This window comes from Muntiacus reevesi, chromosome 3 (genome assembly GCF_963930625.1).
Source record: "Muntiacus reevesi chromosome 3, mMunRee1.1, whole genome shotgun sequence".
Classification (NCBI taxonomy): Eukaryota; Metazoa; Chordata; class Mammalia; order Artiodactyla; family Cervidae; genus Muntiacus; species Muntiacus reevesi.
In genome coordinates, this window is record NC_089251.1 from 18,267,664 (window position 1) to 18,283,633 (window position 15,970).

Sequence of the window (15,970 nt, forward strand, 5' to 3'; positions counted from 1 at the left end):
AGGGGAGTGCAGTTTATTACACCGGCAGGCCCAAGGCAGAGTCTCCTCTTAGCCAGGGATCTCAACCAGTCTTTGTGAAAACCTCATATACCCTGAGTGTATCAGGTTCCCTGAAACTAGTCTGAACAAAGGAAAAAGAAAGAACAATCAAAGTTAACCCGTGACTCATATGCCTTAAACCTAGGTAGTTAACAGTGGACAGTTATCAATAGGCTTGTGGTCATACCCCAATAAACATAATAGGATGTATGATTCTATTCGGTTACACAGATAATTAGGGTATTCTTTTAGGCATGGAAAGCCCTGGGGCTCCTCCTTCCGGGGTCCTGGTTTTCCAGTTGGTATGTCGTTTCCATAGATACTGGGCATATAGTTCAAAGTCCACAGTCCCGCCCAAGATGGAGTCCTGTTTCAAGATAGAGCCTGTTTGGTTTCCTCCTTCAATAGTAGCCAAGATTTGGAAACAACCTGTGTCCACTGGCAGCTAAGTGGATAAGGAATATATGGTATATACATACAATGAGACTGAATATTTAGACATAAAAAGGAAGGAAATCTTGCCATTTGCAACAACATGGAGGAACCTGAAGTACATTATGCTAAATGAAATGTCGAGACACAAAAAGATAAACACAGTATGATCTCATTTATATGTAAAATTATATAAAAGGTAAACTCAAGCAGAGAGTAGAAAAGTGGTTGCCAGAGTCTGGGGGTGGAAGCAGAGGGGATGGGAGATCTGGTGAAAGTTACAAGCTTTCAGTTATAAAATGTGGGGATCTAAGGTACACTATGCTGACCATGGTTAAGAACATTGTTTTATACACTTGAACTTTGCTCAGAGAGGAGATCTGAAGTGTTCTCACCACACAAGAACAGTAACTATAGATACGGTAACTAGCTTGATTGTGATAATCCTCTCACAGTGAAAAGGTATATAAAATCAACACACTGTATACCTTATATACAATTAAATATATGTGTTGTGTGTGTATATACAATTTTTTATCAATTATACCTCAACAAGCCTAGAAAAAAAAAAAATACCAAAGATGCACATCATACCTTTGCCCTCAGTAGACTTACATTCTAAAAAATGAAAGGTACAGAGGAACACAAAAACACATACAATGTGATACTGGTCTAAAAAAAAAAAAGCTATCATGCATTTTTTTCCTGTTAATTTTTTTAAATAAAATTTTCATTTGAGAATCATTTCAGATGTACAGGAAAGCTGCAACACAGTTCAGAGTTCCCATTCTCTTCACTCAGTTTCCACTAATGTTAGTATCTTACATAAGCTAGGTATGTTTTGTCAAAACTAGAAAACATCAGATTTCACAATTTTTAGAAATATGTGCCTTTTTAAGTCTTTTAAAAACTGTGATGAAATAGACGTGACATAAAATGTATCATTAGTGGCATTCAGTACATCCAGTGTTATATAACCATCACCACTATCTAGTTCTAGAACATTTTAATCACCCCCACAAAAAAATCCCCAGACCCACTACGCAGTCATTCTTCACTACTCCCTTCTTCCAGGCCTTGATAACCACTAATAATAGGACTGCACAGTTTCAGTTCCAGGATTCAACCCAGGATATCATCTTGTATTTAGCCACACTGACTTTTTACTCTTTAGGTCATACAAAGCTGTATCTAAATATTTTCCTCTGTAGATAAGCACCATTAACATGCTTGGCTGGTGTTAATGGAAACTGTCCCGCTCAGCCCCTCACACTCTCCTCTGTACCAGTCTAACAGCCTCTGAGGTGACTTTCTTGCCTCTGGTCTCAGATTACACTTGGATAAAATGCCTCCTCCTCATGGCATATTTCTTGCCTCTTTCATAGTCTATTCTGTTTTGTCCCACAATGTTGTCCACGGATGTTATCTTGCTTTTCTCCACAAGAGCATACGTTCCTGAGGCAAGGACCATGTTACCTTCGACAGCAAATAACACAGTCCTGTGCAAAAGGCTATTCCCATTAATCAAATTAGACAATTTAATGCTTGTAATGGATGGAATTGTGTCCCATAAAAAAGGTATGTCTGGAACTTTTTGGGGTATGTTCAATCCCTGGTGGGGGAACGAAGATGCCATATGCAATGAAACAGTCAAAAGATGAAAAAGAAAAAAATTTTAAAAAACATACTCCAGCTTAGTGATAAAGATGTGAATTTTAACAAACAAGGGGATGTAGTTGTCATCTAGCTTGGTGATGTTTGGAAGACTTGGCTATTATTGTTTTTAGCAGTAGCACTCTTATCTCCAAAAGAAACAATATACAAAATAGATCAAAACAGAGCATTTGGGATTGATGTACTCCTGAAACATCTTCCTAGAATTCCTGGGCCTTCCTGAAGTTTACAGAAAGAGGGCCATTGATGTTTGCAAAGTCTCAGAGCAAGTTAACAGGCAGGAATGACAACCCAGGGCTCTGATCTCCAGTCCTCGACTTTGTTGCCTAAATCATGGTAACTTTTTTTTTTTGGTTACACAGTGGCGGCTTATAGGATTTCAGTTCCCCAACCAGGAAGGGCACGTCTACCCCCTGCACTCGGAGTGCAATATCCTAACCACCAGACCTCCAGGGAAATCCCTCTTTTTCTTTTTCCTAATTTTTTTTTTTGGGGGGGGGGGGGTAAGTATAGTTGATTTGATTCCCCTGGTGGCTCAGATGTTAAAGCGTCTGCATACAGTGTGGGAGATCCTGGTTCAATCCCTGGGTCAGGAAGATCTCCTGGAGAAGTAAATGGCTACCCACCCCAGTATTTTTGCCTGGAAAATCCCATGGACGGAGGAGCCTGGTAGGCTACAGTCCATGAGGTCGTAAAGAGTCGGACACAACTGAGCGACTTCACTTTCACTTTTCATAGTTTATTTACAATGTTGTGCCAATCTTACACTGTGGAAACTCTTTAGGCAACTGAAAATGGGCCCCAGCTGAGACAGGCCAGTTTCGGATTTCCATCTGAGCCAACAATGTAGAGTCCAACAGTTGGTAGTAAAAGGATCATGCACCCAGCAGAATACACACACACACACAAAAAACAGCTGGAAGACCCATATTCCACCCACTGTCATCTCCAATGCCTGTATAACAGGCATTTAAGCTAAGCACTTAATGCAAAATTCAAACAAATGAGACATCTATTTTGAGAGACTGAGAGGGTACGATGCTCTCTTTATAGTTAAGAGCTCTCTGCTTCTGAAGAGGTATAGGAATATTTGCCCTTGAGAGTTTTCTTAAGAAGAGAAAGACAGGGAGGGCAGCCTTATCTCTTATTCTGGTTTAACCTGTAAAGAACTAAGGAGAAAGAGATTCAGTTCAGTTCAGTTCACCCACTCGTGTCCAACCCTTTGTGACCCCATGGACTGCAGCATGCCAGGTTTCCCTGTCCACCACCAACTCCCAGAGCTTGCTCAAATTCATGTTCAAGTCGGTGATGCCATCCAACCATCTCATCCTCTGACGTCCCCTTCTCCTCCTGCCTTCAATCGTTCCCAGCATCAGGGTCTTTTCAAACGAGTCAGTTCTTCACATCAGGTGGCCAAAGTACTGGAGTTTCAGTCTCAGCATCAGTCCTTCCAAGGAATATTCAGGAATGATTTCCTTGCAATCAAAGGGACTCTCAAGAGTCTTTTCAAACATCACAATTCAGAAGTATCAATTCTTTGGCACTCAGCTTTCTTTATAGTTCAACTCTCACATCCATACATGACTACTGGAAAAACCATAGCCTTGACTAGATGGACCTTTGTTGGCAAAGTAATGTCTCTGCTTTTTAACATGCTGTCTAGATTAGTCATAGCTTTTCTTCCAAGGAGCGTTTTTTTAATTTCAAGGCTGCAGTCACCATCTGCAGTGATTTTGGAGCCCAAAAAAATAGTCTGTCACTGTTTCCATTGTTTCCCCATCTATTTGCCATGAAGTGATGGGACTGGATGCCATGATCTTAGTTTTCTAAATGTTGAGTGTTAAGCCAACTTTTTCACTCTCCTCTTTCATCAAGAGGCTCTTTTAGTTCTTCTTCGCTTTCTGCCGTAAGAGTGGTGTCATCTGAGAATCTGAGGTTATTGGTATTTCTTCTGGCAATCTTGATTCCAGCTTGTGCTTCATCCAGCTCGGCATTTCACATGATGTACTCTGCATATAAGTTAAATAAGAAGGGTGACAATATACAGCCTTGACGTTCTCCTTTCCCTTAGCACACTCATTTCTGCTAAGAAGTATTACCTCCCCAAAGTCATCAGGAATCTTCTGCACTTTAAACTGAATAAGTTAGCAATGAGTTTTCTCTAGCTATAGCTGAGTGAAACAAGATTTTGAAGGAAGAACAGGAATTTGCTAGGCAGAAAGGGAAGGGAAGGACGTTCTAGACCCAGAGAACAAGACTTACAAAGATACACAAGCACGGTCCTTGATGAGCTGTGTTAGGAAGCATACAGCAAAATCACAGGTTTCTTGCCAGGAAAGCTGAACGTGACTCTTGTAAAGCCTCTTGAGCTAACTTTCACTTACAGGAGATGTGGTTGAGGGCAGAGAAAAATCAGCTACATAAAACTAAAAGCAGCAAAGGGAGATATGGATAGAATAGAGGGACCAGCTACATAAAACCACAGGAAGCAAGAGACAAGTCCAAACGGGGACTTCTAGCAGAATCTGGCTTCAGCACAAGATGACGCCCCCACCCCTCAAAAAAGAGGAGCATGCTCTGCATTAAGAAACATAAGAACCCCTTCGAACAAACACAACGTGTAGACCCTTTTTGAACCTAGATGGTAACAAATCACTACAAATATTTTTTAAGACAATTGGGGAAATATAAATATGAACTGAATAATAAATGATGCCAAACAATGAATGTAGTTTTGTCAGGTGTGATTATTGTTATTATGAAAGGAAATATTATGTTTCTTGTGAAGAGACATAATGCCCGTTATTTGCTTTAAAACACTCAGAGAAGTAACTTTATCATAAAGAATTAAAGCAAAATGGGGACAACAGAGGACGAGGTGGTTGGATGGCATCACTGACTCAAGGGATTTTCCAGGCAAGAGTACTGGAGAGGGTTGCCATTGCCTTCTCTGATCCATATCGGCAGGTGGTACCAAAAGACCCTAGACAACATGGGCTATTCGCATCACCCTCCTTTCCCCACATCTCTCCACACTGCACTCTCCTCCCACTCCGAAATGCAGACACAACTCACACATTTGACCCACTGGGATTGACTGAGCTGCTGCATGGCATAGGCTGTGTTTTGCTATGTCTGGTGCTTCATATGTTCATTATGCATGTCTCGTCAGATTACAAACCTGATAGGTGAGTGAGGCCAGCTCTGTTATGTCTTCAGAGCCTTTGCTGCCAAATACAGGACTGGAAATATACTAGGTCAGCAACAACTTGAATCACTTCTTTGAGTCATTATTCCTTTCATTATCTGATCTATTAGAAATTTAAGCAAAATTTGCAGAGCTAAACTCAGGATACCAGTTACCCTGCGAGAAACACTTGTGGTTTGATCTGAAATAAGCATTCTGATTGATAGCTGCAGCCCTGCACCTTAAAAGCAAATGAAATACGTCAACACAACGCAACAATAAATGCCTACATGTTACTTTTTCCATCTTTATCTTTGAGAGAGAAAGCTCATTCAAATTTTACTTTTGCTTGAATCAACAATTTAAGAACTAGAGAAATTAATGGAATAAACACAGAAGGAACTCAACTGCAAGAGAAATATCGGGCCTGTAGTTTGACCCTCGTGACCCACAGAGCCACTCATCAGCTCACATGCAGCCCTAACAAGTCTCTAGGCTTCTGGCCCATGGTTGAGATGTTAATACATCCCTGGCTTCCTGCCTCAATCTCCCAACACTGATTCCCATTAACTCTGAACACAGACCTCTAACCGCAGGTCCACCAGCCAGAGATCCTCCTTACCGAAGACCTTCAGGATCAGTTCTAAGTCACCCTCTCAGCAACTTGTCAAATCACGCAATCTGCTTGCTCAGTATTAGACTATAACTGCATTTTTACTTTAATACAAAAACCACTGACATGGGCATGACTGCGAGGGTGAGGCAGAGTGAAACAGAACCTCCTAGGCTTGTCTGCGTATCAACCCAACGATTTCAGTTGCCGAGAGGAAGGCCCTCATTCATTAGCCTCAGGTGGGCACAACTGTCAAGTGTGCTGCTAGATTCGGAAGTGACTCCTTTTTATTCCCCTGCGGTGAAAATCACCTGACCTTTTACTTTGGCCTTATTGTCCACGCTTCCTTAAAGCCATGGTTTCCTAAGAACCAAGTCCTGAGCATCACCATCTGCATGGCTGGGAACTTGTTAGAAAGGCACATTACCTATGGGCCCTACCTCAAACCTACTGAATCAAAAACTGTTGCAGTAAGCCCTCCAGGTGATCTCAATGCATGCTAAAGTTTGATAACTATGGCCCTGGGGCACTACAATCACTTACCACAGTTAACTCTTGAGAAACAAAGGCAGTTAGTTCTTCTTGGTACTTGTTCTCTGGGTCTTTATTCTCTACCTATTTCAACAAAATGAACTTTCCCCATCTGTTCCATCAGAGAATGCTAATTAGAAGCAAAACCCATGCTTAATAGTTGTGTTTTTTTATTTGCATTCCCAAGTTACACTGTCATTTTCTTTTTGTATCTACCATGTCCTTGAAAATCTAGGGCAATAGCTCTGCTCCAAATGTGGTTGGTTTTCTCTTCCACAAGACTGGTTTCACCTTATTAGGACTTTCCAACTCTGAAATCAGGCTGTCCTGCTACTGTATCAAAGTAGTCCTCATCTATACATCCCACAAATATTTACACCTCGAAATACTTTCATGTATTGGCTCAGAGGCAGGGGATGTGTCCATCTTTCATAGGCAAGAAAACTGAAGCTGACAGAGATGAGGCCTACAACTAAAAAAGTGGCAAGGCTGCAAGTTAAACGACTGAATAACAGAATGAATGACCACGAAAGCTAGATCTCTTTCTGACAGATCACATGTCTCTCACATGAATCGACAAGTAATCTTGCCCCACTTATGCTCCTAGCTCCTAAGTGGTGGTATTGCTTCAGTCTCAGAAAACAAGTCTTCAGAAATCTTTCCAGTGAATCCTTCAAGGTTCTAAGTTCTAGAACAGCTGAAAGAACACCACCTGTTACAGAGAATGGCTCTGTTTAGATGCTCAGGGCCATATCTAAAGACCTACAGGTCTCAGCACTAATTCCAAATGGGCAAAAAACCTGGCAACACCAGCAGAAAATGAGAAACAAGTAGTCTGATCTCCTTCATAGGCCCAAGTTAAAGTCAGATGGTGTGAAGTGGCTCACAAAATGAGGGATTTTTTTCAATAAATGCCAATTCCTCATGTATACACATGTTCTCAGAAATGAGGTTAACCTGAGCCTCACTGAGTGGGTTTAGCTCCCCTGTATTTCCATAGTGGAAAGAAAATCAGGCTGTATTCTAAGTTAAACTGGTCTTAAACAAACCTTTTCTGGTTTTCTGCTGCCACAGAAATGATCCTGTATATAGCAAATTTCTACTATTAACAACTACATCAGGGCATTTCCCAATAGCCTAGGTGACAGTGGACCCTAACCTCAGGCGCACATACCATCAGAGCCAGGAGCAAAGTGAACACCCGAGAGAGACAGAGAACTAAACCAGCAAGCCACAGTGTAGCATCCCAAACAAACAAGTCTACAGTATATAATTTCATTTGTCCAAATTAGCAAGGAAATTGCTAAGTCTTTAGTTCAAATTACAGTCATTACACAACTTTTTTGATACACATTTGGCTAAGAACCTCAGATACTCCTCACAAAACTGTATTTCAGCTCAAATAAAAGAACTTAAAAGAGCCTAGAGTAGTAAGGCCTATTGTACTGATTTTTACTTGATTTGAAACCCAGTTTCAAATCCATTTAATAATTCATGTCTCATGAAAGCCCTTAATAAGCCTCTTTGCTAGTGGTTTAAGTACCTCCTCGATGGTCTTAGGCTAAGGCTGTGATATGTTGCAGAATCAGTGTCTGAGGACAAAGAAAAGACAAAAGAATTAATCTTTATAGAATCCCTCCAGCAAGCAGAATAAAAGGATCACTCTCAAAAGGAATCCCCTTTTTTTCTTTAAAAAGGCAACAAGGGACTCACTACTCAGCACAGTCTAAAGTAGAAAGTTCACCATTATCACAATATTGTTTAGTGGAAGGAACCCAGCAGTGCCACCATTAAAACTCTGACACCATTAACCACAGTAAAACTATGAGCAACTTGCAATCCTAGGACATGAATCTTGTCAAGAAACCTTTAAGTTCATCTAGAAGAAATCGCTCTTAAATTCAATTGAAATCAATTTTACATCACAACCCACTGTTCACATAAATTGAAAATGATTTCACAAACTATTATGCTTATTGACATGCCCATATTTCTATTAAAAAAAGGGGAGGGGCTGGCTGTGACCCACTAGGTTTCCATTGTCCACAAATTGGTCATATCTAAAGTTTAAAGAAACTATACCAGTTTTAATCTCAAAAAAGGGCAACATTAACACAGTAGCAAGTATACCAACTTTCAGGTAGATTACCCAAATTTGAATCCTGATACCAATACTCACTTAGCTATAAGACTCAAGTCCTAGAGCATATCATTAGCTTCCGTGCCTCAGTTTCCTCATTTCAAAAATCAGGAGAGAAATCTACCCCCAAAATTTTACGAAACTGACTTGAATTTGTGAAGATGCTTAAAAACATAACCCATGAAGATGAGTAAGTCCAGCTTCCAATACGGTCATCCAAGATCACATGCAGCTGCCAGCGGGGACCCTGGGATAGAACCTTGCCAATGGCCTCACATTGATTACACAAGGGCCTTCAGTGTGAACCACACGAAATGCTTGGTAATGAACATTAATTTTTCCTTACTTTCTGAAAATCATTACAGGGCTCACACCTTTAAAAAAGACTTTTAAGAGAAATATAAACTAAAGCCTTCAATTTATAAATCTGAATGGCAACAATTTTCATTGAAAATTCTTTTTCACTTTACACAGTAGAGAACTACTATGAATCTGGAGCTATTTTCACCTGTTTTTGTCTACTTTTAACTAGTTTCAGGTCAGAAATTAGCTGGGATCTTGGGAATCAGTTGACTTTTTTGGACTTGTTTCCATAACCATAGAGGTTCAGAACGTCCTAATATTGCTTGAGCTGGTTTTAAGGTTTCCCTCAAAGGCAAGGCTGACAGATTAAGGGGTAAATTGGGCAAGAGTTAAAATAACAAATCCTCCCAATATGGGAGAAAAGAAATTAATTCTACTTATCTGCCACAGTAAACAAGTAGAAGCACCCACAACTGGCAACAGTGGCACAGAAATTAATTTGGTTTTGGCATCTGATTTCAAACTATACATCTACCATTTAAGACACATAACTTTGGACAAATAACTTCATTTTTTTTCTGATCAGATGTCCTATCTGTCAAAGGGAAATTTCTTTGGCAGGGCAGCTGAGAGGATTAAATATGAAGGTACATGACCCAGCACTAGAATGATTTCAATCAACGCGGATTCCCTGTAACTAAAACAAAAGGACCAGACCACTTACGGCCATGCTCAAGGTGCTAGAAACTGATGATGGTTCAGTCTCCAGCTTCTCCCCTTGGCTATTTATTATTACTTACTCCCTTTAAGCATCAGGTCTGAGGCTTTTGTAAGTAAATGTGGCTAAGCAGTAAGTGGCAAGTCTGCTGTGAACTGGACTTCACGATAGTCTGGACTACAGGTTTCTTAAGCACCTGTTGAATGGATCAAAAATGTTATTGTGGCAGGTTGTTTATACTGATACTTAACTGTGATGGCCTCAAAATTCAACAGTAATGTATATGATATTCATACACGGTAACTATCCTCTTGCAAAGGTGGTAAAACAAATTATACAAGGGAAGATGATACATGGCAGAATAAAACAAACATAATTGCCTTAATCACTGTAAAGTAGATGTCTTCCTAAACCATAAGAATGAGGACTTTACGTGTTAGTCTTGTAAGTATCAGATGACACCTATCCATATTCAGTACAGATAAAACCTGGCTCATATTAGTAATTTAACAAAAATTACCACATCCGTGTACAAGGCAAACCATTCAATATCACAGTAATCCAAATCTATGCCCTGACCAGTTATGCTGAAGTTGAATGGTTCTATGAAGACCTACAAGACCTTCTAGAACTAATGCCCAAAACAGATGTCCTTTTCATTATAGGGACCTGGAATACAAAAGTAGGAAGTCAAGAAATACTTGGACGAACAGGCAAATTTGGCATTGGCGTACAGAATTAAGCAGGGCAAAGGCTAATAGAGTTTTGACAAGAGAACGCACTGGTCATAGCAAACACCCTCTTCCAACAACACAAGAGAAGACTCTACACATGGACATCACCAGATGGTCAATACTGAAATCAGATTGATTATATTCTTTGCAGCCAAAGATGAAGAAGCTTTATACAGTCAGCAAAAACAAGACCGGGAGATGACTGTGGTTCAGATCATGAATACCTTTATTGCCAAATTCAGACTTAAATTGAAGAAAGTAGGGAAAACCGCTAGATCATTCAGGTATGACCTAAATCAAATCTCTTATGATTATACAGTGCAAGTGAGAAATAGATTCAAGAGATTAGATCTGATAAGAATCCCAGAACAACTATGGACAGAGATTCGTGACATTGTACAGGAGGCAGTGGTCAAGATCATCCCCAAGAAAAAGAAATGCAAAAAGGCAAAATGGCTGTCTGAGGAGGCCTGACAAATAGCTGTGAAAAGAAGAGAAGCGAAAGGCAAAGGAGAAAAGGAAAGATATACCCATTTGAATGCAGAGTTCCAAAGAATAGTAAGGAGAGATAAGAAAGCCTTCCTCAGTGATCAGTGCAAAGAAACAGGAAAACAATAGAATAGGAAAGACTAGAGATCTCTGCAAGAAAATTAGAGATACCAAGAGAATTTTTCATGCAAAGATGGGCACAATAAAGGACAGAAATGGTATGGAGCTAACAGAAGCAGAAGATATTAAGAACAGGTGGCAAGAATACACAGAACTATACAAAAAAGATCTTCACGACCCAGATAATCACGATGGTGTGATCACTCACCTAGAGCCAGACATCCTGGAATGTGAAGTTAAGTGGGCCTTAGGAAGCATCACTAGGAACAAAGCTAGTGGAGGTGATGTAATTACAGTTGAGCTATTTCAAATCCTGAAAGGTGATAGTGTGAAGATGCTGCACTCAATACGTCAACAAATTTGAAAATCAGCAATGGCCACAGAACTGGGAAAGGTCAGTTTTCATTCCAATGCCAAAGAAAGGCAACGCCAAAGAATCCTCAAACTACCGCACAATTGCACTCATCACACGCTAGTAAATTAATGCTCAAAATTCTCCTAGTCAGGCTTCAACAGTACGTGAACTGTGAACTTCTAGATGTTCAAGCAGGATTTAGAAAAGGCAGAGGAACCAGTGATCAAATTGCCAACATCCGTTGGATCATCGAAAAAGCAAGAGAGTTCCAGAAAAACGTCTAATTCTGCTTTACTGACTATGCCAAAGACTGTGTGGATCACCACAAACTGTGGAAAATTCTGAGAGACAGGAATACCAGACCACCTGACCTGCCTCCTGAGAGATCTGTATGCAGGTCAAGAAGCAACAGTTAGAAATGGACATGGAATAGACTGGTTCCAAATCTGGAAAGGAGTACATCAAGGCTGTATATTGTCACCCTGATTATTTAACTTATATGCAGATTATATCATGTGAAATGCTGGACTGGATGAAGCACAAGCTGGAATCAAGATTGCCAGGAGAAATACCAATAACCTCAGATATGCAGATGACACACATATGGCAAAAAGCGAAGAACTAAAGAGTCTCTTGATGAAAGTGAAAGAGGAAAGAGAAAAAGTTGGCTTAAAGCTCAACATTCAGAAAACTAAGATCATGGCATCTGGTCCCAAAACTTCATGGCAGATAGATTGGGAAACAGTGGAAACAGTGACAGACTTTATTTTGGGGGGCTTCAAAATCACTGCAGATGGTAATTGCAGATGTGAAATTAAAAGACACTTGCTCCTTAGAAGAAAAGTTATGACCAACCTAGACATCATTTTAAAAAGCAGAGACATTACTTTGCTAACAAAGGTCCATCTAGTCAAAGCTATGGTTTTCCCAGTAGTCATGTATGGACATGAGAGTTGGACTATAAAGAAGCTGAATGCTGAAGAATTGATACTTTTAAACTGTGGTGTTGGAGAAGACTCTTGAGAGTCCCTTGGACAGCAAGGAGATCCAACCAGTCCATCCTAAAAGAAATTAGTCCTGGGTGTTCATTGGAAGGGACTGATGTTGAAGCTGAAACTCCAATACTTTGGCCACCTGATGCAAAGAGCTGACTCATTTGAAAAGACCCCAATGTTGGGAAAGACTGAAGGCAGGAAGAGAAGGGGACAACAGAGGATGAGATGGTTAGATGGCATCACCGACTCAAAGGACATGAGTTTGGATAAACTCTGGGAGTTGGTGATGGACAGGGAGGCCTGGTGTGCTGCGGTTCTTGAGTTATACACGACTGAACTGAACTGATCCTGGGAAAGACTGAAGGCAGGAGAAAGGGGAACAACAGGGATGAGATGGTTGGATGGCATCACTGCCTCTATGGACAGGAGTATGAGTAAACTCCAGGAGTTGGTGACGGACAGAGAGGCCTCATGTGCTTGCAAGTCCATGGGGTCACAAAGAGTTGGACATGACTGAGCAACTGAACTGAACTGATTACATTTGTGCTTAAATAGTCCCTCAAATATTTTTGAAAGGTTGCCCTCTATTTAAGTGACTAGAATTCTGATTTTCTCAAATTGTTTTACTCTTATTAGAATTTTCACACTTTAAATGGGCTTCCCTACTTTTCATGGTTTTTAAAAAACTAAATGTCTACTCATAAACATTTAAAGTCATAGACATGAATGTAGTCTACCTATCCCATCCAAAAAAAGTACTGTTCTTTCCCAATCTAAGCTCTAATAATCACAGCTGAATGCTGGAAGAGAAATCCCTATTGCTTTGATTTTTGGATAATCGCTTAGGTTTTAATAACTGAAAATTTCCCCTTCATTTTCAGTTATTAAAACCTAAACAACATTTTAAAGGGAAAACTGTCAATTAAAAAGTTCTAACTACTGGGGAATACCCTGGCAGTCCAGTGGTTAGCACTCTAAGCTTCCACTGCACCAGGTGCAGATGCAAACCCTGGTCAGGAAACTAAGATTCCTGCATGCCACAGAGCATGGCCAAATAGGTAAATAAAAACTCTATCTACAAAATAGATGTAACATTTAGATTTTCTGAACTATCTCAGTAATTATAAAAGTTAAGAAAGCTCAAATGTGGCTTTAAACCCTCCCTCTACCCCAACTTGAGTTCTCTGCAGTAGTCTGTAAATATCCTCTATACATCTGGAGATAATACCATAGCCTGGGCCCACTCTTAAAGATGTTCACTTCTGCAGCAAGGAGATAATCTGGGACTAACCTGCTCTTTAAGAAGGAAGGTACTTTCATAACTCACCAAAGTAGTGGAGTGATCACTTTATTCAGTACTTACAACTTGGTTAGGACTGATAACTGTCCCATTCAATTCTGTCTTTTCATTTTCCCTCAGAAAGCGAATCAAGTGTAAATGAAACCTTGTTTCATAGTCACAGATTATTTCCTGACTTGACAGGCTAGTATAATAGCCATGGTGATATTATAAAACCAAAATTATTTGGAATTCATCAACAGTTTAACTGTTTACAAAGAGAATCATTTGAAAACTAAAGGTACTCTTAAGCTTTTAGCATTCAGCTGGAATATCCACTGAAGCATAATTCTAACACCAGGCAAGGCACTCACAATCACTTAATTTTAACTTGTCTAGGCTCTCCAAGACAAGCAATCACAACACAGAAAACCAGGCAGGACTGCTCCATTTCACAGAAGAAAAAAGGGAAGCAGCAATAAACTTCAGAAGGCAGTACACTCATCTGTCCCTAAAATGTGAGTATGCAACTGTTACAAAGCCAGAGTAGATGGTTTATAAAATGTAATTTTATTTTATGTTACTCTGCTGTTACATAGGGCATAACATTTTCACAAGGCTTTTTTGGGACTACAGTCAATGATTAGCAACATACAATAGTGGTCCAACTCTCTAAATGACAATCACTAGACAAACTGGACACCCTCTCACATGTGCACAAATCTGCATGGAAAAGTACTAATGTTTTAGACTGGACTGTGTGCTTTTCCCCCCTTTCTAATGTATTAAGAAATGACATGCACTTTAATTTGCCAAAAGCAATGCTTGTATTCTGGCAGCAACATGCTACTTCTATTACATAGTAAAGTGAATACCAGAACTACAAAGGCAGGAGGTGTAAGTGAGTTTTTATTGGGAAGGGAAGTTGTCAACTCAAACAGCAGCAAATGAAGAGTGAATAAGGAAACTCCCTGTTGTCACAGATACACAAGTCCTCCATCACATATATATGATACAGGAGGCATTTTAATCTGTGATCCCCCCAGTCTCAAAATGTCAAATGCTTTTCCATTCAATCTAATACTTCTGGATTCCTACTAAAAAGGAATACATTAAGAGGATGGAAAAGTTGCTTACTGAAAGGAAATCTCTGAAGAAGAGTAAGGGGAGGGAATGTAGAAATTAAGAAGTTATGTAGAACACTCTTCAAATTGTAATTAGCTACATTTTCATATCTTCACAGTAATACAAAACACAGTCACTTGCAGAACTGGTTCAGATTACTTAAATACCAGATACATTTTTAGTCTTCTACATAAGTGTTTGGAAGTTACTTATGTTTGTATGAAATGAAGCTATTAATACTTTTCTACAGCAGTAACTGCACACCAGGAAGGCTAAGACAAACACAAATCAAGGAATGGAGTTTTCCCAAAGCTGCAGTGTGAAAAGACTATAAACAGCTGATTCCATACACATGAATGGGTTTCTTTGCTATAGGAAATCCAAATGGAGTAAGGAATGGAGATGAGTAAAAAGGTTTCAAGGGGAAGAAAGATGACACCCTGTATGCACTTAGTTTTCTGCCCCTTCTGCCGCATCACATTCTTCTCCCGCACTGTCTGATGTCCATAACTGGAAAGAAAAAAAAAAAATCACATTAAGTTACTATTTCTAGATAACAATTATTTCAGATCCATTTATATTAAAATGTAATTGTGAGAGCAGTAACTTATTCAAATAGACACTATGACTAAGATTGGAAGTTAAATTTCTGAAAACCCCAAATAACATCAACTCCTCCCAAAATGTATTCTAGGAGACCTTTCACTGTACATCTGCAAAGTGATATACTCTGAGTACCTTTTTAAATAAAGCTTACTGTAATCTCAGTCAAATAGAAGGTAACTAACATACTTAGAATTTAATGCTCTCACAATTCCTGACAGTTCAATGCTATTCTTAAAAAGTTATTACTGAAATATAATTCATGAAAGTAATAAAGCCATAAAGTTTTTTTATCTAGCAGAAGAAAAAGCATCAAAACTGGGGCGAGGGGAGGAGCCACAGGAGAACTACATTAAAAAGTGAATTCCTTCTTCCACATTTTGTCTAAGATTTTGACATACCAAATTTTCTTGAACCTACAAAATTTAAGTAAAACTCAACCTGTACTTTTTTCTCCATTACTTTTTCCCTGATGCTCTTTCTATAGAAGAGGTAGGGTGAAAAACTATAAAGAAAAAAACAAAACAGACAAACTCTCCATATTAACATAATTTATCAACATCTTCATACCAAAGTGTAACAGTCAATAATGTTAACATTATGAGTTCCTAAAATCTTAGTGTATTTTCTCAG

At 39.4% G+C, this 15,970-nt stretch overlaps 1 protein-coding gene across 4 annotated transcripts in view; it reads right to left on the bottom strand.

Annotated features, from left to right (window-relative positions):
- Positions 1–14,156: 14,156 nt before the first annotated feature.
- The window catches only part of YWHAQ (tyrosine 3-monooxygenase/tryptophan 5-monooxygenase activation protein theta), a 31,539-nt gene continuing 29,725 nt past the window's right edge, over positions 14,157–15,970 (bottom strand). For 2 of the 4 annotated variants that reach the window (XM_065928575.1, XM_065928576.1), the window contains exon 6: positions 14,157–15,244. In XM_065928575.1, the coding sequence (XP_065784647.1) occupies positions 15,185–15,244 (60 nt within the window). In that variant the 3' untranslated portion in view covers positions 14,157–15,184. Of the gene's footprint in view, positions 15,843–15,970 lie in introns of all 4 variants that reach the window. The other 2 variants (XM_065928578.1, XM_065928577.1) reach the window with 2 other exon arrangements.